Genomic DNA, 21,851 nt, shown 5'->3' with positions numbered 1-21,851 from the left:
CTCCCCTGGTTCCTTATTGGCTGAGTACTACAGAGGTTACAGCCTTACCCAGATGTTGCTTATGCGCATGTAAGGCAAAAAGTAGTCCGACTGGAACAAATGTACATTCCCTGAGGTAATGTAGAGACTTTCAGTCCCTCCTCCCTTTGTTCTTTGGCGCATGCTCATTGCAAAGCCGGCAAAAATAAGCCCACAAAAGGGAGACGGGAAGAAGAACCTGGAAGTGAAGTGTCTAAAGGTTTGGGACTCCACTGGGGGGGGGGGGGGGGGGGGGGTTGTACATATTTCCAATAGGTTGTAAACCTATTATTAATTAGACAGCATAACTTTTATTTGGTATTTCTGAAAATGAATCATCTCCCTTACATCTCAGCCCTGCCTATCTGATCCCTTCCACAAAATCCTCTCAAATTACTTCCTTACCTTGGATGTGACCCTCAACTCACCTGTGGTGTTTGGTGAGGCAGCAATTACCAGGCAGGGCTGGAAACTGAGCCCCTGCGTCCTGACACTGCCAATGACTGAGTGCTGTCAGGATGCTGTAAAGAAAAATTATCCTAAACTTGGAGTATCAGGCGAAAAGAAGGTAGCAAGTACTTTTCAAATTTTTTTTTTTAATGTTTATTTATTTGCAAGAGAGAAGGAGACAGAGTGCGAGCAGGGAAGGAGCAGAGAGAGAGGGAGACAGAGATTCCAAAGTGGGCTCCAGGCTCTGAGCTGTCAGCAGAGAGCCCAACGCAGGGTTCCAACTCATGAACGGTGAGATCATGACTTGAGCCGAAGTCACTCGACTGAGCCACCCAGGTGCCCCTAGCAAGTGCTTTTAATGTGTTTAATAATCTGTGATATTGTGATTTATAATAAGAAATATATATTTGGTCTTCTTTTATTCCTGGTACAGAGCTCCTAAAATCCTTGGAATTTCCTAAGTGATGACAGTGATAAATGTGTCTTTTGTTACATTAATGAGGTGATTTTTGGACTCCACCTAAAGATGAGGCCTGGTTGTCAGGAGATCCAATCATGTGATTACAGGGTTAGAACTTTTAGTCTCACCCCCAACCTCTGGGGAGGGTAAAGGGGCTGGAGATATGGTTCCATTGACAATGGCCCAGGATTTAATCAGTCATGCCTATGTAATGAAGCCTCCATAAAACCCTAAAAGGATGGAGTTCGTAAAGCTTCCACATTGGTAAATGCATGGATATTGGAGAGACATGTGCTCAGAGAGAACATGGAAGCTCTGCTGCCTTTCCCCACACCTGGCCCTGTGCTTCCATCTAAAACATTAGATGGTTGGGGCGCCTGGGTGGCTCAGTCGGTTAAGCGTCCGACTTCTCGCGGTCCGTGAGTTCGAGCCCCGTGTCGGGCTCTGGCTGATGGCTCAGAGCCTGGAGCCTGCTTCCGATTCTGTGTCTCCCTCTCTCTCTGCCCCTCCCCCGTTCATGCTCTGTCTCTCTCTGTCTCAAAAATAAATAAACGTTAAAAAAAATTTTAAAACATTAGATGGTTGATTGGAATAAATGTACATTCCCTGAGTTACTTCCCTTCATACTAAGCCACTCACCTAGTCAGTAAAATGTTTCCCTGAGTTTCTGTGAGCTGTTCTAGCACATTAATGGAACCCAAGGAGGGGGTCATGGGAATCTCTGATCTATATATAGCCGGTGGGTCAAAATATAGGTAACAACCTGGACTTGAGACTGGTGTCTGAAGTCCAAAGAGAGAGTTGGAAGTGTACTGCCACAGGCAGAAGCACAGGTGAGAAGGACTTGGGCTGTGACTGGCATCTGGGGGGGAAGTGACAGTCTTGCAGGATGGAGCCCTTGATCTGTGGGATCTGATGCTCTCTCTGGGTAAATAGTGTCAGAGTGGAGTTGAACTGTAGGACCCACAGCTAGTGTCCGAGAATTGCTTTGGTGTGGGGAACCTCCCCCCTCGACACACAATTGGAATTAGTTTCCACTCAAAGATTTTTTACAGGCCCACTCAAAAGTTCCTTAATTATCTAGGGGAATGTACCTTTGTTTGACCCATCATTTACCTATGATTAAAAGGTTACACATCAACTTGTAGATTTTTGACCAATGAGGATAAAAGTGATTCCTGTCTAGGAAACCAACAAACAAAACCCCTAAATATAGGTATTTACCACCCTGTAGAATATTAACCAGAAACCTTATTCTAACATTTTTCTCCAATGCCTAAATTATCCCTGTTCCCCTATGCTCCTTGAACTAGCTTTATCATCCTACTGTTTTTTTCATTGAGTAGTTGAACAAGTCTTTGATATTTGCTCATCTGGTTTTATATTAGATTCATGTTTTTAACTTTTTGAAAAGTGTATATATATATATATATATATATATATATATACACACATATATATATATGATTTTATTTTTAAGTAATCTCTAAGCCCAATGTAGGGCTTGAACTCACAACCCCAAAATCAAGAGTTGTGGGGTCTACTGTATAAGCCAGCCAGGTGCCCCTTGAAAAGTGTATTTTGACAATCCTCAACTTTAGAATAGCCATCCTTCCGTATCTAGATGGACTTTGCATGGGTAGTGTGTGCAGGGTCCCCAGGACCACCCCCAGGTTTGGTGATTCCCTAACAGGACTCCCAGGACTCAGCAGATAGTCATACTCGTGGCTATGATGACTTACAGTGAAAAGATACAAAGCAAAATCTGCAAAGGAAAAAGGCACGTGGGGCAAAGTCCAGAGGGAACCAGGCCCAGGCTTCCAGACTCTTCTTCCCGTACAGTTTTCCGGTGCTGGATTCCTCTGGCATCATGTGACATTTCCAAAGTGTTTACCAGGAAGCTCGTTAGAGACTCCATGCCCACAGTTTTGACTGGGGACTGTTGATGTAGGTACCTTCTTGTAGAGGCTGCTTTTAGGAAAACAGGCTTGAGCAATGGAATGTGGAAAGGGCCCACAGCGACCACCTGGCTAATACAGACAGGACCTTCAGGTGACCCACCTCAAAATATCCACAGACCCTAAATGACCAGTGGACTACTTACAAGCAGGCAGTTACCAGAAAAGGGAGAATTCCATACATCGCCGTATCTCCTCTTCTTCTCCCTTTAAAAACAGCTCTAACCCACTGCCTCGTTGCAGACAGCCTCTTCTCTGCTATCCAGCCTGCCACTCCCTGGCGGTGTATTCAGTTAACTTCTATCCCCTTTGTTCTGCCTCAGGTGAACTCTTTCACCTCGAGCATCACCGACTTCCACCTGATCATCGTCCCACATTTGGGGGCACCCATCCGATCAAGAGACACCCCCATTTAGACACCACACTTCTGTCTAGCATGCACCAAATTCCCAGATTCTCAAATGGAAAGGAAGGTATTCCACAAAGAACCACATTGTTTGCACAGTTTAGCAACAGGAAGCCAGTCTTATCAGTTAGAGAATGGTAGAAACTCGGAGGAAATCCAAGTTCCTGGATGCCAGCCGAGGACCTACCTGGCTGGCCGGTCTCTTTAAGGATAGCCGTGTAGGACTGCTCTCTTGACTCTTCTGCACAGCTAGGTTACACGCTTATAAAGGACACAGATGAAAGGCCTCCTCGGGGACTCCAAGGCAGATTGCCAAGTTGCCACCCCAAATCTGTTCTCCCTTTCTACCTTAGCAACAGAAGAGCAATATGCCCAGTTACACAAGTGCACCGCCAACTCCCATCAGCTCAGGGTGGCCAATGAGATGTAAGCGGAAGTTATCAGGTGGGACTCAAGGAATGAGTCAGGTAAGAGACGGCAGGCAGCTACCATGTCCCTTTGCAGCACTCCATTCCCTCCTGTCCGGGAGTGTGGAGTCTTCAGCAGCCATCCTGTGAATGAGAGGACAGAAACCACTTTCTATGAATGGAGAATCAGGACAGAAGGATCCTGGGCCCCAGATGACTCCATGAATCCCTTCTACCAGCCCTGGACTGCCTACTGCTGGATGCTCCTATGAGAACAAACCCTTACGAATGTAAGCTGCTGTGGTCAGGCCACGGTTACTAGCAGCAAAAAGCAACCCCCACTTTCTATAAAGCCTATCTTTTAAAAAAAGGAAAGTTACTCAGTCAATACTGCCAGACCTCTTAATTTAAGGAAGCTGGTTTCCAAACCTGCGAACTTTTCTCCAACAGGCAGTTCCCAACTTCTGAACGTACATTTAAATTGCATTTGCAACATGGATGTTTGGAATTCTTAAAACTTCTTCCCAGAGAAACATTATAAATTATATTTAGTTGTTAGATTAGTCCACAAAGGTCTATTTAGGCCACAATTTGGCTAAACTGTAGGAATCACTGTGGCTCCAGGCTGTTTGGAGCCACAATTTGTTCTGTTTTACTGGTTGGTTAGAAGTGTTGTGGGGTGCCTGGGTGGCTCAGTCTGTTAAGCGCCCGACTTCGGCTCAGGTCATGATCTCACAGTCTGAGTTCAAGCCCTGCGTCGGGCTCTGTGCTGACAGCGCAGAGTCTGGAGCCTGCTTCGGATTCTGTCTCCCTCTCTCTCTGCCCCTCCCCCCACTCACACTCTGCCTCTCTCTCAAAATAAAATAAAGACAAAAAATGTAAAACAGAGAAGTGTTGTGGAGGAAGAACATAGTCTTAGCACAGCAGTTGGGGTTGAAGTGTTTTAAACAAGAAGAAAATGTAAGCAGATATATCTATCATCTATCTATGAAAGCTTTTAAATTTTTTGAGTAGAGCTGACACTAAACATCTTCTCATGGGTAAACACAAACTTCCACTTTGATGAAACTAGGAGCCACATAATGGAGGGGAAGAACCAGAATCCTTAGCGCTGTTAAAGAAAAAAATATTCAATTACCCTTGTTAAAATACAGTAAGGCAGACTTTATTCAGGGCAGGGAGAGAGAGGGGGCTCAACTCTGAATACAGCATGGGCAATTGGGAATTTCCAGTCAAGGAGCAGAGTGGGAGTCAGCGGATGGGAAATTACCAGAAGGAAACATCAGCAACAAGGAGGTTCTAGGTTGGTTAAGCTGACCTAACAGGATCCTTGCTGAAGACAGGCTAGGCTGCTCAGGCATCACCAGACGGATGGTGGAGGATGAGGAACCTGATCAGATATCAAGGTGATCAGGTATTAAGTGTGGAGAGTTCTAGTTAAAATGACTTAGCAGGGTTCTTGCTAGAGCAGGATTTAACAAGGAAATGCACAGAGGGGCCTTGGAGAAGTTTCAGGAGCCCAACTTAAGTTTTGTCAAGCAAAGAATCTTTGCCAGGACCTGCAAAGAGAACACTGATAAGAAGCCAGATATTTAGCCTCACAGAAACTGGAAAGATCTCAGTAACTGGGGGCAGCAGAACACTGGTGGTAGAGGTGGAGAGGGAGGGCTGAAAACAGAAGGATGCATGGGTCTGTATAAGCAGCTGGACCCCGAGGTGCCCACCACCACTTCAGAGCCAGTAATATCCCTGCCCTTTATTCAGGAGAGTTGGGGTTTCTGCTTGAGGATACTCATGGTAGTAGCCAGAGGACAGAGCACTGGACTACATGGAAATATATATTCTAACCAAATACCCTAAGCCCCTCCCCCATCCAGCTCCGAGAATTCCTACAGCCAGGTGTCTACCTGCAGGTAGGAAACTAGAGGAAATTCTCTGGGGAAAATGATCTATATACAAATGCTGGCATTTTGGTACTTCCCAATAAAAGTCTGGGGCACCTGGCTGGCTCAGTTGGTTAAGCATCCGACTTCAGCTCAGGTCATGATCTTGCAGTTCCTGGATTTGGACCCCATGTCAGGCTCTGTGCTAACAGCTCAGAGCCTGGAGCTTGCTTCGGGTTCTGTGTCTCCCTCTCTTTCTGCCCCTCCCCTGCTCACACTCTCTCTCAAAAATAAATAAACATTTAAAAAAAAACTCTGGCTTACTGCCTGGAGTGGACATTTGTCATGGTATCTGCTTGCCCAGAATTTTTTGAACATCCTTTGCATATCTGGATAACTTCCCCCTGTAAAAAATATTTCTTTAAATGTTTATTTATTATGAGAGAGCAAGCAAGAGAGAGAGCGATAGCACATAAGTGGGGAAGGGGCAGAGAGACAGAGAATCCGAAGCAAGCTCTAGGCTGAGAGCTCAGGGCAGAGCCCAACGTGAGGCTCAATCTCATGACCGCAAGATCATGACCTCAGTCCATACCAAGAGTTGGGTGCTTAAGTGACTGAGCCACCCAAGTGCCCTGAACTTCCTCCCTTAAAAGTCCATGAATCCCTAGTACAGAAGCCAGAAACTCACTTTCCCAGCCTCCTTTGCAGCTAGGGCCCAGGCATGTGATGCTATCAGTTAAGTATCACTGCACAAAACAGATTTATTTTTAATTTTTTTAAGTTTATTTATTCATTTATTTTGAGAGGCAGGGGAGGGGCATAGAGAGAGGGAGAGAGAATCCCAAGCAGGCTTCGCACTGTCAGCAGAGCCTGATGCGGGGAACAATCTCAAGAACCACGAGATCATGACCTGAGCCGAAATCAAGAGTCAGATGCTTAACTGACTGAACGACCCAGGTGCCCCTAAAATCTAATTTATAACACACTTACCAAGTACTCAATAGTACCCAAAGTGTTTCTATAAATCCCTAAACGTAGGTGGGGACTTGCTGAATGTAACCTTAAAGGGACCCCCTAAAGCCGTGTCTTCCAGCAACATGAAAGAAATACAAAGTTACATGAACTAGTTTCAGAAAACTGAGCTTATGGAAGCTCAATGTGAAATTTCACTTCAACCTTTCATTCATGCATTGAGGGACACCTCATATATGCGAGTTTACTTTTCTTCAAGGAAATATTTATTGCATATTACCAGTGATTATATTTCACAGCAAAATTTAAATTAAATGGATACACTTTTCACAAACATAAACTGGAAATTAAGGCATCCATTAAATGTATATGCTGAACCCAGTCCCGGTTTTCAGCTTTCAGCAGTTAATCAGGATTCTGGTCCAGGGCCACCAGTCCATGATTTCCAAAAGTTGAGGATCCTGTCAGTGACTGGAACAAAATCTTCTTTATATGTGACAATTGTTTCCACGTAAAACCCTTTCGGCGGCTCAAGCATTTCATTTCTTGCGACATCCTTTTGCTCTACTTCATTGCCTTTCAAAAAAATGGAACACCTGAATGATGAACTTTTAAGACAGCAATCCGTCCTTAAAATTATTAGTCAAGCCTCAGAAATCAAATAAACTGAGGTGAGAACTACCCCCACCCCCATCAGATTTCTGACACCGTATTTCCTTTCTGTAAAAGTTAAAAATAAATATGACATGAGCACTACAGACACTGCAATGTTTTCAAATGCTCAATACTGGACACTAGTATTCTCAGGCCACTGATAATCGTCATCACCAATGTAATCTTCAGCAGTTATCACCTAATAGCTTTATCCAGATATACTTAACATATCGTACAATTAACTCCTTTGAAATGTATCACTAAATGGCTTTCATTCACAAAAAGAAACCCCATTCCGTTTGGCAAGCCCCGCCCCCCCCCTTCCATTCAGCCCCAGGCAACCAGAAAGTCTTACAGATATCTATAGATTTCCAGCATATTTCTGAAGGCTCAGGGATTTCCTTTTCCGCCCAGTAACTGGGAAGGTTTTAGTACTCGGCTGGCTGGGGTGCTTAAGTGTTTGCTCGCCAACTACAACGGGGGCTAATGTAACCGAGGCATCACCTCTTTAAGTCACCGTCCAGAGTCTTTGACATTCCCTCTGGGGCCTTAAATAGATTCTTCAAATTCTAAGTGTAAAAACGGCCTCCATCAACAAGACGTAGGCAGGAGGACTTAAAAAGTAATTCCGGGTAGATTCCATTATAACGAATGGCTCTAAGCAATCGTTCCCACTGGTTTTGCAGAATAAACCCGGTGCTTGCGGCAGCTAAACCGCTTATATAATAACCCCCTGGGGACGCCTCACCGAAGGCTGCCGGAGAACCGTACCTGGTACTTTGCTCTTTTTCCGGCCTAAAAAAATCAAGGAGCCTAGCAGGGTCCAGGCGCCCAGCGCGTACACCGCGGACATCCGCCGGTACCAGGACGTAGCCTGGTCCGGACGCATGGCGGTACTCGGAGCAGACTTTGATCCTGGGAAGCTCGGAGCGGAGGCGGGCCTTCCAGTCGGCGCGTCACAGCCCCCGCCACCGCCTCCAATCGAGAGTCGACTCTGGAAGGCCGCTTCTTGCGTTGGCCCCGATGCATCCTGGAGCGTGTAGTCCCGAGAGTCGCGCGGATTGGACTCTGAGTTGTGGGGTCTAAGCGGCTTCTGTGCTGTGCTATGCACCCACTGCCTCGCATGCCACGTGATGGGGACCAAATGACAATTTCTCGGAGCAAACTTCTCGCGTGGAAAATTGTAACACCTGCGTTACGCAGGATTCAGATGGTAATTGTTTAGATTAATTTCACTCCTCCAGCTCTCAGATATGCGGGAATACCTGTCTTCCAGCTCAACTCTTCTCCATTTTCCTTTCTGGAACCCAATCTGGGTGAGTCTTGGGTCCCTCTTTGTCAAAGCTAATCCCTCCACTGGGCTCTGGGTCCAATTCTTTTTTTTTTTTTTTTTTTTTAAGTAGGCTCCACGCCCAACGTGGGGCTTGAACTCAGGACCTGGGTCCTATTCTCTACAGCCTTTTCAGGGTCTTTCCCATCAATTACACTACCCACATCTCAAAAACAAAACATCTTCCACTATGTCCACCTTCAACTTTTCTCTTACCCATAAACTTCTTCAAAGCATAATCTACCCCCACTCCAACAGACCAAACAACTTGAGAGCAAAAGCGATGTGCTTGGCACAGAGTGGGCGTTCAGTAAATTGCCATATCCAGTAACTACTTTTCAGCCATAATCAAATTTGCCTTCTAAAGCATTTGACACTACTGACCCCACCTGCTTCTTTCACGGCTTCAAAAACATAATCTTCTTTAGTATCTTGGTATCCTTCGAGGATCTTCTTCCACCCTTCAGAAATTGCTTTGCCATACACAAAAAATTAACTCTAAATGGACCATAGGCTTAAATGTAAAAGCTAAAACTACAAACCCAGAAGAAAAGACAGGAGAAAATTTGCCACCTTGGGATAGGTAAAGATTTTGTATAATACAGAAAACATGATCCATAAAACCAAATATTGGTAGAGGCACCTGGGTGGCTCAGTCTGTTAAGTTTGGGACTCTTGGTTTCCTGTCAGGTCACCATCTCGATTTGTGAGTTCGAGCCCGGCTCTGGGCTCTGCATTGACAGTGCAGAGCCTGCTTGGGATGCTGTCTCTCTGTCTCTCTCTGTCTCTCTCTCTGCCCGTCCTGCTCTCTCTCAAAAGAGGTAAATAAACTTAAAAAAAAAAAAAAAACTCAAATATTGGTAAATTGGATGTTTTCAAAATTAAAGCTTTTGCTTTTCAAAAGTCACAGTTAAGAAAATGAAACAAACCACAAAATTAATTATTCAGATACCTATATTTGACCAAGGACTTGTATCCAGAATACATAAGGACAACTTACAACTCGATTACAAAAAGACAACCCTACTAAAAATCCTTACACGTAAGATGTAAATTCTAGTCATTCTAATAGGTGTGTGATGGTGTCTTGTGGTTTTAATTTGCATTTCCGTGATGATTAATGATGTCCCTGAGTGTCTTGGCCATTTGTGTATCTTTTGTTAAGAGTTTGTTAAAATTTGTTGCCTTTTAGTAGGTATGTGAAGGATTTGGAGCTATCAGACCTCTTACTGGTGGGAACATAAAAGGTCACAACCTCTTTGCAATACTGGCAGTTTCTTAAAAAGTTGAACATACACCTACCATATGACTCAGATCTTCCATTCCTATTTATCCAAAAGAAATGAAAACATATCCACATAGACATGTACACGGATGTTCACAGAGCTTTATTCATAAGAGCCAAAACAAGGAAACAACCCAAATCGGTATCAACTAGTGAATGGCTAAATGAAATGTGGTATACCACCCGGCAATAAAAAGGAACTACTGACACATGCAGCTATGTGGTGAGTGTCAAATGGGTTATGCTAAGTGAAAGAAGCTAGACACAAAACCAGACAAAATTCTAGAAGCAAACTAATCTACAGTGGGACAAAGCTGACCAGTAGTTGCCTACTAAGGAAAACTTTGGGGGTGATGGAGATGTTCCATCTGGTGGTGGAGGTTTCACAAGTGTACCCCTGTCAAAACTCATTGAACTGTATACTTTAAATGGGTGCAGTTCATTGTATGTAAGTTATACCTCAATCAAGTTAAAAACAAAACAAAAACTGATATTCTGTTCCAAACTCATTCCTCTTCTCATCCTGAGCAACTTTACTCATGTTATTTGTTAACGATAGAAATCTGCTCCAAATTCTCCTGAAGGCAAATTTCTATTAAATACTTCCAACCTGCTGGACATTATTATATCTCAAAAGCTCCTTTAAATGTCCAGGACTGAATTTATCAATGCTAGGAAAGAAAGAGGAAAAGAACTCTTTCCTTCCTTTTGTGTAATTCAGAGAATGATTGACATGATCACCCAAGCCAGAAACCTGAATTCAGACCCTTGTCTAATATCCTATCTGTCACGTCTGTCTGAGCACCTGCCTCTATTCAGGCCTCACCTAGATTCCAGCTTCCTCCCATCCATCCTGCCACTCTCTAGTGTTTAAAAAAAAAAACAAAAAAAACCCTAACTGATCCTTTCCCCTGCTTAAAATGTCAGAGGCTTTCCTTGCCTTGGAGAGGAATTTCAGAGTCCTCATTAGCCACACTAGGCTCCATGCTTCCCCACTCAGGATGGCTGCTTTCCACACAATACTAACCCCCACCTCCATGTTCTCTCTGGAAACAGCCACCAGTACCCAGAGGTGGCACCTGCACGGCCACGTCTTTGATGTTGTCACCCAATGGTGCCACCTCACCTCAGCACCTGAACTCATTGTCACTGAAGAGAACACCAGAGCAAGGTGGGTCTACCACATTCTACCTTCTGTTAATTTGAAATGGAAAGGACCAGGTGGAACAGTTTCAACTTAAATCTGTATATGCAGTTTTCTGTACTCTTCTATTTGATGTGTCTCAATTAAAAATTATTTCCAAAAAGTAAGAAAAATATTCTATGGAAAAGATACATAAAATAAAAGCCCTTGGCATTTATTTATTTAAAAAAATTTTTTAACGTTTATTTATTTTTGAGACAGAGAGAGACAGAGCATGAACGGGGGAGGGTCAGAGAGAGAGGGAGACACAGCATCCAAAACAGGCTCCAGGCTCTGAGCGGTCAGCACAGAGCCCAACACGGGGCTCAAACTCACAGGCCACGAGATCATGACCTGAGCCGAAGTCAGATGCTCAACCGACTGAGCCACCCAGGCGCCCCAAGCCCTTGGCATTTAAAATGTAAGTGCTAGGGAGCCTGGCTGGGTCAGCTGGAAGAGCATTCGATTCTTGATCTCGGGGTCATGGCTGCAAGCCCCACATTGGATGTAGAGATTACTTAAATAAACTTTAAAAAATGAAATGAAATAAAATAAAATGTGTTAAACAGCTTAGGATAGGAAACACTCTGAGAACACACACCAAAGGCAAAAGGTAGTAATACAAATTCGAAATATAGAGAAGAATCAATCCAGATGGTCCAACAGTCAATTAAAAGGAGTTTCCAGCTTTGCTTTTCTACATAGCACTCAGTACCTTCTAATAAGTTATATAATTTACTTCCATTTTTTTAATTATTGGTCTTCCCTAACTAGAACATAAGCTTCACAAAAGCAGAAAATTTTGTTTTATTGGCTACATTCCCGGTGCCTGTAAGACACTCCATACATATCAAATACTGAACAATTATTTGTTGAATGAATGAAAAAATAGGTCCAAAGTTCTGAGAGGAAAATGATTTGGGGCCTAGAATTTTATACTCAGCAAAGCTATCAAGTATGAAGACAGAATAGATTCAGTCAATTATCTCCCATGTAACTTTTTATAGAAGCCATTTAAGATAGCAAATGACTTATGGGATAAAGAATAGAACTAATCCAGGAGTCCAGACAAAAGAAATTCCTGGATTACTATTGTCGTAGCAATTGGCCGGTGATTAAAGGGGAGATCAGTGACCTTTAAAGAACAATGGACTCCATTCAGTAGAAGAAGAGATTTGAATTTCTGAATAAATAGAAAACAAAATCTTCAATCAAAACAAGAAATTAGGCACTCTAGGGAAAATAACAATATAAGAAGTCATGATGTGAAAAGGAAGCACACCAACCCGGGGCGTGCTAGAATGTGAGCACAGTGACTAATTCTGTTACTGGACATGTTTTCCTTCAAGTGGTAGAAGGACTGGGGCAGCAAACCCCTGGAGACAAATGTAATATTGCCTGACTGAACACGGGCAATGTTTACATGATCACAACTGTGTAAATGATATTTATTAGTTTCCAACTTTCAGAATGAACTTTCAGACAAAAGACAGAACTATGGTTATAAGTCAGAATGTAAATTTTACCAACCTTGATAGAAAAATAAAGGTGTAGCTGATCAAAACTGGATGGTCAAGAGAAAGGTCTTACTTTCCTCATTCTGGAAAATGGGAATTGAGTGACACTGGTTGGCTAAAACTGATACAGCAACAAAAGTCTTGAAGGAAAGGTTAAAACCAGTCATCTCGGCACAGTAGGTTTAGGCTCAGGGAGTGGAGGGAACTATTATTTGTTATAAAGCTCTTTAGGATAAGTTTTGTCTCTTTTTTTAAAACCATGCATATATTACTTTGATTAAAAAGCAGTGCTAATGTTAAAGTTATTTTACTTGATGCCCAAGATAAATGGCTGTCATTTTGTTATAGCTATTTATGCCCATCAGTCACTCTTTAAAAAAAATTTTTTTTAATGTTTATTTATTTTTGAGAGGCAGAGGGGCAGAGAGAGGATGAGCGGGGGGGGGGGGGGGGGGGGGGGGGGGGGGGGGGGGGGGGGGGGGGGGGGGGGGGGCGGGGGGGGGCGCGCAGAGAGAGAAAGACACAGAATCCGAAGCAGGCTCTAGGCTCTGAGCTGTCAGCACAGAGCCCGACGTGGGGCTTGAACCCACAAGCCGTGAGATCATGACCTGAGCCAAAGCCGGGCGCTTAACCGATTTGAGCCACCCAGGCGCGTGCCCCACCCACACCCCCCCCCCCCCCCCCAGCAGCCACTCTTTAGGGCTACTTGGGCTGGGCTGTTTACATGTGAGTTAGGGACAGTGCACTCCAGACAACTCTGCCTTGACAAAGTTTCACATATTTCAAGGTTTCCTTTGGTCTATTAACATTTAGACAGAAAATGTGAGGATTAAGTTCAGGAAATATCTCTTGGGGGAGTCACTTAAAACACACACATACACACAGACCTTAGGATATCAAATTTGTATTAGCATTATTTTAGCCAGTGCTTTCTTTATATTTATTTCCTTTCTGATCATTATGATTTTCATCTAAGTAAGTTGCCAAAATACAGTATCTCTGATTTTACATAAGTGTGAAGTTAGGATACAAAAAGCATATAAACATCTACAAGTACCAAAACATTTATGACCTTACAATTTCATGTTGCAAGAAAAGGGGCACAAATAAGGAATACAAATAAATTATAATCTAAAGAGTTACATACAATGCTTCCTTTGATTATTTATTAAAACTCACAAGGAAAGTGAAAGGAATGTTTTTGAGCCATAATAAGCAATTGTGAACACAATGTGACAATGTTCCGCTCACATCTCCAGCTTAACAAGCAGTGGACACAGCCAGCTTCTTCAAATGATCCATGAACACCTGCAGGCTAACATCGTCAGTTAGGATGGGTGCTCCTGTTTCCTGAAATTTAATGGTAAACACTTATTGGCAGGTATCTCAAAAGCTGGTTAGAATTCATCAATTATTAAGGACCTTTCCACCTCAGAACATTCACAGTGTTTCCCCCCTCTGCTCTGAGTAGTCCCTCTGCCTCATTAACCAGTCTTTCAACTGAAGCATAATTTCCTCACTAAACCCTTCTCTGACCCCCTGAGTTCAGGCCATCCCTGCCACTCCAGACTTTTCTAGGCATATGCTCTTCTACTTTAATCCTCTCCACAGTTCTGATGACCTGTCCAGAGTCTGGCTCCCCATCAGGCATAAGCACGCCATGTCTCATGTTCCCCATCATGCTGACAGCACCTAGCCTGAGGCTCTTTCATGGCCTGCTTACAACAGAAGCTTGAGGAGGGTGTATTTACAAACCAGTGGATCAGTGCATCCACTGAACAACAGATGGATATCTGTATTATCCGAAACTGCTTGTGATTTATGTCATGCTTGGGGAAAAGAACTGAATAGAAACTTTGACTTCTAGTAAGATCCCAAACTTGTAAAAAATAAGTAAAAATATACATGATATACACATTTTATATTATCTACAAAGAAGCTGGAAATACTTAACTCTACACAGTGGCAATATAGGTATTAATTTTCTTTCTTAATCTTTTCTTTAACATATTCAAATTTTCCAAAATGATACTACCAGTATAATTAGGAAAATATAAGCATAATTAAAATTTTATAAGAAGATTTCTTCTGGGAAGGAGTGGATGTGCTTTTCCCTATTCCTTCCACTAAGTACAAATAAAAACCCCAGACATTTTATATAAAACAAACATAAGAAGACTCTAAAAGGTGGACAGAAGAGAGCAGACAAACCAAGGTCCCTAAGGCCGAAGGAACAACACAGTGGTGAGTTCCTTGGGTTTCCTTTTTGCCTCATATCTCAGACCTGGAGCCGAAGAGGCTGGCAAACAATCACTGCACACAGACAAGAACATCAGAAAAAGCCAACTTTCTCTAGCTAAAGGAACAGCACAGCCCAGCAAGACCAAAAAATGTTAGATAATAACTGCTGCACTCCAAAGGTGACAGAAGAAACTGTGTCCCAACCCACACCAGCAACAGCTGAGTGGGCACCTTAGACTGCCACCCTCACAAGACAGCAACAAGGGACCCCAACACCCCCACCAGGATGCTGGCAGAGAAGGCCAAGGACAACACTGGGAATTTCATCCCCAATGGCCAGGGGGATGTCTCCCTACTGCCATGGTTATCAGGAGAGACCATTCAGGGAGCCTGCACTCCCACCCCTGCCTGGCAGTAATGAGATGTCCTCCAGGCCCCCTGCACTGGGAATCAGAGGCAGCCTAGTGGAGAGTCAGGACTTTTCATTACCACCCAGCACTAATATGGAGACTAGGTGGGGAGCCGGAATGCCCATCTCCACCTAGCAGTAACAAGGAACTGTCCCTCACCCACGTGTTAAGAGGCCAATGGAAAACCTGGTTTGCTTCAAGTGAATGAAAAACAGTCAGCAGGTATTAACACCAAGCCACCAAGCTGCCTACAGTGTTAGAATTATTTGACAAAGACTTCAAAGCAGCCATGACAGAAGTGCTTCAATGAGCAATTACGAGCACACTTGAAACAAATGAAAAAGTAGAAAGCCTCAGCAAAGAAAGTCTCAGGAAAGATGTAGACATAAATGAGAATCAAAGGAAAATTTTAGAACTGGAAAATACAGAAATGAGTTCAGTGTCTGAGCTCAATAGCAGAGAAGGAACAGAGAAAATAATCAGCAAACTGGAAGATAAAATAGTGGAAATAACGCAACTGAAAAGCAGATAGAAAATAGTGGGAAAAAAATGTACAGGGCCCCAGGGGTGTGTGGAACTACAAAAGACCTGACATGCATGTCACTGGAGTCCCAGAGAGAAAGGAAGAAGAGGATGGGCTGAAAAATTATTCAAAGAAATAATAACTGATAACTAACCAATTTTGGCAGGACCGATAAATATACAGAATCAAGAAGCAGAGCAAAGTCTAAACAGGTTAAATCCAAAGAAATCCACACCAAGCACATGGTACTTAAACTTTTGAAAACTAGTGTTAACAAAGAAACAATCTTGAAAGCAGGCAGAGAAAGATATCTTACCGATAGGGGAAAAACAATGAGAATGACAATAAATTTCTCATCAGAAACCAGAGAGACCAAGAGAAGTCACAAAATATTTTTCCAGCTGCCTGAAGAAAAGGACAGCCACCAAAATTCTTTATCTAGAGAAAATATCCTTCATGAATGAGGGGGAAATCAAGATTCCCAAATGAAAAAAAATTAAGAATCTATCACCATTAGACCTAAAAGAATGGCTAAAGGGGGGGTACCTGGGTGGCTCAGTCAGTTGAGTGTACGACTCTTGATTTCAGCTTGGGTCATGGTCCCAAGTTATCATGGGATCAAGCTCCCTGTTGGGCTCCATGCGGAGTGTGGAGCCTGCTTTACAATTCTCATTCTCAAAAAAAAAAAAAAAAAAAGAAAAGAAAAGACAAAAAGAAAAATGGCTAAAGGAAGATCTCTACCTAAAATGGTAATGATAAAAGAAGGAATCTGGGAGTATCAGGAAGGAATAAAGAACATAGTAAGCAAAATTATGGATAAATATAACTGGATTTGCACCTGCTCTTGAGATATATAAATTATGTTTGATGGTTGAAGAAAAACTATAACATTGCTGCATGTAGAAAAAAATATTTAACACCATTATATTATAAATGGGGTAAAGAAATATAAATGGGAATAAGTACATCACTTTGGTCAAAAAGCCATCAGTAAACTGTGATAATCTATGTATGTATAATGTAATACAATGCTCTACTATCAACAACCAGGAGTGACCACTAAAAAAGGCTACACAAAAAGATACATTCAAAAACATTATAAATGAATTAAAATGAAATTCTAGGAGTGCATGGGTGGCTCAGTTGGTTAAGCATCTGACTCTTGATTTCGACTCAGGTTATGATCCCAAGGTCGTGGGATCAACCCCACATTGGGCTCCGTGCTGAACATGAAGCCTGCTTAACATTCTCTTTCTGTCTCACTTTGCCCCACTCCCCTGCTAGTGTTCGCTCTAAAACAAAAATTAAAAAAAAAAATAAAAATGGAATTCTAAAAAATGTTCAAGTAATCCACAGGAAGGCAGGAAAAACAGAGAAATGAAAAGCAGAGAAAACAAACAGAAAACAAAAAATAAAATGACAGACTTGAGCTCTAACGTATCATTAATTACATTAAATATAAATGGTCCAAATGCACCAATTTTAAGAGTTTAAGAGTAGATTAAAAACCACGATCCAACTATGTGCTGTTTACAAGAAATTCACTTCAAATATAATAAAGAAATAGGTTGAAAGTTAAAGAATGGTAAGACATATAACAGGCAAATATCTTTTTAAAATTTTTTTAAATGTTTATTTATTTATTTTTGAGAGAAGAGAGACAGAGCATGAGCAGGGGAGAGGGAGAGGGAGACACAGAATCTGAAGCAGGCTCCAGGCTCTGAGTTGTCAGCACAGAGCCTGACGCAGGGCTTGAACACACGAACTGTGAGATCCTGACCTGAGCCGAAGTCAGACACTCAACGAACTGAGGCACCCAGACGCCCCCGCAAATATTTTTTTTTTTGCATGAAAAATAACAGGAAAGAAAGGAAAGAAAGAACGAGTTTTATTAATGTCAGATAGACATCACTGCAAACAAAATGACCAGAGACAGAGGGCGACATTATATAATGAAACAAAGTCAACCCACCAAAACAAAGCAATCCTAAATGTCTATGCAACAAACAACAGAGCTACAAAACATGTGAATGAAAACTGACAGAACTCAAAAGAGAAACAGATAAACTCACAATTAGAGTTGGAAACTTTAACACCCTCTCTCAAAAACTGACAAAACAACTAGACAGATAATCAGCAGGGATATGTAAGAACTCAACAACATCAACTAAATGTATCTCTGGAGTCCCAGAGAGAAAGGAAGAAGAGGATGTCTAAGAGACATTTATAGTACACTCTATCCAACAACAGCAGAATACACATTCAAGTGACCATGAAATATATGCCAAGATAGACTACAGCTTGGGACATAAAACAAACTTCAGGGGCACCTGGGTGGCTCAGCCAGTTAAGCGTCCAACTCAATTTCAGCTCAAGTCATGATCTCATGATTCATGAGATCGAGCCCCAGGTTGGGCTCCATGCTGACAGTGCAGAGCACACTTGGGATTCTCTCTCCCTTTCTCTCTGCTCCTCCACTGCTTGTGCTCTCTCTCTCTCTCTCTCAGAATAAATAAATAACCTCAAAAAAAAAAAAAAAAAAAAAGAACTGAAACCATACAAAGTATATACTCTAACAACAATGTAATCAAAATAAAAATCAATAACCTACAAATAATAAGATAATCTCCAAATACTTGTAAACTAAGCAACACTTTTTTTTTAATTTAGGGTGATACTCATTTTTTTTTTTAAGTTCATTTATTTTGAGAGAGAGAAAAAGCACGAGCAAGTAGGGGAGGGACACAGAGAGAGGGGGAGCAAGAATCGCAAGTAGGCTCTGCGCTGTCAGTGTGGAGCCCAATACAGGGCTTGAACTCACAAACTGTGAGATCATGACCTGAGCCAAAATCAAGAGTCAGATGCTCAACCAACTGACCCACCCAGGCGCCTCAACTAAGCAACACTTCTAAATAAACTTAAAGCAAGCAGAAGTAAATAAAGATTACAACAAAAATCAATGAATTGAAACAGAAAAACAAGACATGAAAAGGAAATAAAGGTATTCAATTGGAAAGGAAGAAAGAAATTGTTCTTATTTGTAGATGACATGATTATTTATGTTGAAAATCCCAACAATCTACGAAAAAATTACCAGAAGTAGTAAGTAACTCAGGAAAGTCACAGGATATAAGATAAAAATACAAAAATCAGCAGTATTTCTATATATTAGCAATGAGCACTGGAACACTGAAATCAAAACTATAATACCATTCACAATCACTCAAAAAAAAAAAAAGTGAAAACATTCAACCTTAAAGAAAGAGTAAGAAATCAAAACAGAATGAAGAGATATACTGAATTCATGAACTGGAAAGGCTCAACATAGTAAAGGTGTCAATTCTCCCCAAATTGATATAGAGAATTGATGTAATTCTTTAAAAAAAAAATTTTTTTTTTTGATAGAGTGTGCAAGTGGTGGAGGGGCAGAGAGAGAGGGAGACAGAGGCTCTGAAGCAGGCTCTGCACTGACAGTAGCGAGCCCAATGTGGGGCTCAAACTCACAAACCATGAGATCATGACCAGAGCTAAAGTCAGACACTCAACTGACTGAGTCACCCAGGCGCCCCTGGATTGATGTAATTCTTATCAAAATCCCAGCAAGAGTTTTTAAAGACATAAACAAGATTATTCTCAAATGTTTATGTAAAATCGAAGGAACCAGAATAGTTAGAAGACAATTTTGAAAAAGAAGTGGGAGAAACCAGTCTACCTGAATTTAAGACAACCTGTACAGTTACAGTAATCAAGACTGTTGTATTGGTAGACAGATGGAAACACAGATCAACGCAACAGAGAAGAAAACCCAGAAATGGACTCATACATGACTAACTAACCTTTGACAAAGATGCAAAAGTAATTCAATGAAAGACAGCCTTTCTGACAGATGCTGCTGGAGCAATTAGACATCCGCACGCAAAAAATAAAACTAAGCCTCACATCGTATATAAAAATTAACTCAAAAATTGGGGCACTTGGGTGGCTCAGTCGGTTAAGCGTCTGACTTTGGCTCAGGTCACGATCTCACAGTCCGTGAGTTCAAGCCACGCATTGGGCTCTGTGCTGACAGCTCGGAGCCTGGAGCCTGCTTCAGATTCTGTGTCTCCCTCTCTCTCTGACCCTCCCCCATTCATGCTCTGTCTCTCTGTCTCAAAAATAAATACACGTTAAAAAAAATTCTTTTTAATAAAAAAAAATTTATTCAAATGGATCACAGACTGAAAGGTAAATGTAAAATCAGGGAAACAAACACGGGACATCTTTGGGATCTAGGGCTAGGCAAAGAGTTCTCAGACTTGGCACCAACAGCACAATCCATAAAAGGAAACATTGATAAAAGTGAACTTCCTAAAAACCACTTTTGCTCTGCAAAAGACCCTGTGAAAAGGATATAGCAACAAGTGAGAGAAAATATTTACAAACCACATATTCAACAAAAGGCTAGCACGTAGAGCACATAAAGAACTTAAAACTCAACAACAAAAAAGCCAAATAATCCAATTATAAGATAGATAAAAGAAAGATTTCATTGAAGAAAATAGGTAAGTGGAAAAGTACATGAGAAGATGCTCAGCATCATTAGCCATCAAGAAAATGTAATTTATTTTATTCACTTAAATGTTTATCTGAGCGAGAGCGAGAGAGAGAGAGACAGAGGATCTGAGGTGGGCTGTGCACTAACAGTAGCCAACTAGATGTGGGGCTTGAACTCATGAACCGTGAGATCATGACCTGAGTCGAAGTCTGACGCCCAAACAACTGAGCCACCCAGGCGCCCTGAGAAAATGTAATTGAAAACCACAATGTTATACCACTATACACCTATTGGAATAACTAAAATCAAAATGATGACAATACCAAATGTTGACAAGGATGCACAGAAACTGGATCACTCACACATTGCTAGTGAGGACGCAGAAGGAAGCAGTCGCTCCAGAAAATAATACCACAGCTTCTTAGACTAACCACATGACTACCGTACAAGGGAACAAATGTACTCCGGGGCATTTATCTCAGAGAAAGGAAGATTTGTGTTCGTAAGAAACCCGTACGTGAATATTTACAGCAGCTTTATTCCTAACGGCCAGCAACTGTGAACCCAGATGTCCTTCAACGGGTGAATGATTAAGCAACTACAGTACATCTCTACCCCAGTACATCTGGGAATACCACTTGGCAAGTAAAAAGGAACAAATTATTGACACATGCAACAACCTGGATGAATCTTTAGATAATCACGCTGAAGGGAAAAAGCCAGTCCCCAAAGGTTATGTAACATGTGATTTCACATACATAACCTTCTTGATGACAAAATCACAGAGGTGGAGAAACCAGCAGCAGTAGCCAGGTGGAGGCGAGGGAAGTGAGAGTGAATATAAAAAGCCAAATTAGAGATCTCTGTGGTGATGGAAGTGTGTATGTGGACTACATCTACGTCAGTATCCCGGCCATGATACTGCATTATGGTTGTACAAGATGTTCCCACTGCGGGACACGAGGTAAAGAGCACAGGGAATCTGTCCACATTATTTCTCACAACTGCTTGTAAATTTACAATTAAATTCACAATTACCTCAAAAGAAAGTTTAACTTTAAAAAGCGTAAGAAAACAGTGAAAGAAAAGACTTGAGAGAGACACAAATGTTGGGAATAATTAGATAAAGAAGGAATCAGAGGCTGACAAGGGAGGAGGCAGAACCAGTGGGGAGCAGGAGTAGATGTTTTTGCCCTGCACCCTTGGGAGAGGGAGGAGGGGGGAGAAGGCTGAGGGCGATGTTGTTGCGTCTATGAGGACAGCCAAATGCAGGTCATGCTACAGAGTTCTGTCCTCTGGCTGAATCTGTCATATTATGCTGTGTACTGCAGGAGATCCACACCGGTGTCCCCTCCCACCCCAGCTACGGTATTCAAAGTTTCCACCCCACCCCCACCTCCCAGCAAAATACCTGAGTGAATTCTGTCTCTAAGGCCAAAGAGATCCATTTGGAAACAAGTTTTTCAAAAAGAGCCTGGCCTCCTCCCCTAGATACCTGACAATTTCTTACCTGTCCCCAAGCGTACAGGTTATTGTGTGTCTGAGATGGGTTCACTTTGGACAAAAGGAATCGGGCCTTTAAAAAAGCAAGACATTTAAAGATTACAATGGCATTAATAT

General features: G+C 42.1%; 2 protein-coding genes across 3 annotated transcripts in view; both read right to left on the bottom strand.

Annotated features, from left to right (window-relative positions):
- Positions 1-6,797: 6,797 nt before the first annotated feature.
- SMIM26 (small integral membrane protein 26) lies at positions 6,798-8,167 on the bottom strand. Its single transcript, XM_045445431.1, has 2 exons — positions 7,980-8,167; positions 6,798-7,130 (listed from the first exon to the last, which is right to left on the bottom strand). Exons 1-2 carry the CDS (start codon positions 8,095-8,097, stop codon positions 6,964-6,966), a joined length of 285 nt encoding a protein of 94 aa, XP_045301387.1. The 5' UTR covers positions 8,098-8,167; the 3' UTR covers positions 6,798-6,963.
- Positions 8,168-13,413: 5,246 nt separating this feature from the next.
- The window catches only part of SEC23B (SEC23 homolog B, COPII coat complex component), a 45,851-nt gene continuing 37,413 nt past the window's right edge, over positions 13,414-21,851 (bottom strand). For both annotated transcript variants that reach the window (XM_045445429.1, XM_045445430.1), the window contains exons 19-20: positions 21,742-21,807; positions 13,414-13,873 (exon numbers count right to left, since the gene is read on the bottom strand). In XM_045445429.1, coding sequence (XP_045301385.1) covers positions 13,784-13,873; positions 21,742-21,807 — 156 coding nt within the window. In that variant the 3' untranslated portion in view covers positions 13,414-13,783. The remainder of the gene's footprint in view (positions 13,874-21,741; positions 21,808-21,851) is intronic.

This window comes from Leopardus geoffroyi, chromosome A3 (assembly GCF_018350155.1).
Source record: "Leopardus geoffroyi isolate Oge1 chromosome A3, O.geoffroyi_Oge1_pat1.0, whole genome shotgun sequence".
NCBI lineage: Eukaryota > Metazoa > Chordata > Mammalia > Carnivora > Felidae > Leopardus > Leopardus geoffroyi.
This window is presented reverse-complemented; position numbering and strand designations above follow the sequence as displayed.

What these genes read in the sequence shown, in the direction of transcription:
- SMIM26 (XM_045445431.1), bottom strand. Translation starts at nt 8,097, where the DNA reads ATGCGTCCGGACCAGGCTACGTCCTGGTACCGGCGGATGTCCGCGGTG. An exon ending in GAAAAAGAGCAAAGTACCAG is followed by an intron (nt 7,131 to 7,979) that starts GTACGGTTCTCC and finishes TTTTTTTGAAAG; the next exon opens with GCAATGAAGTAGAGCAAAAG.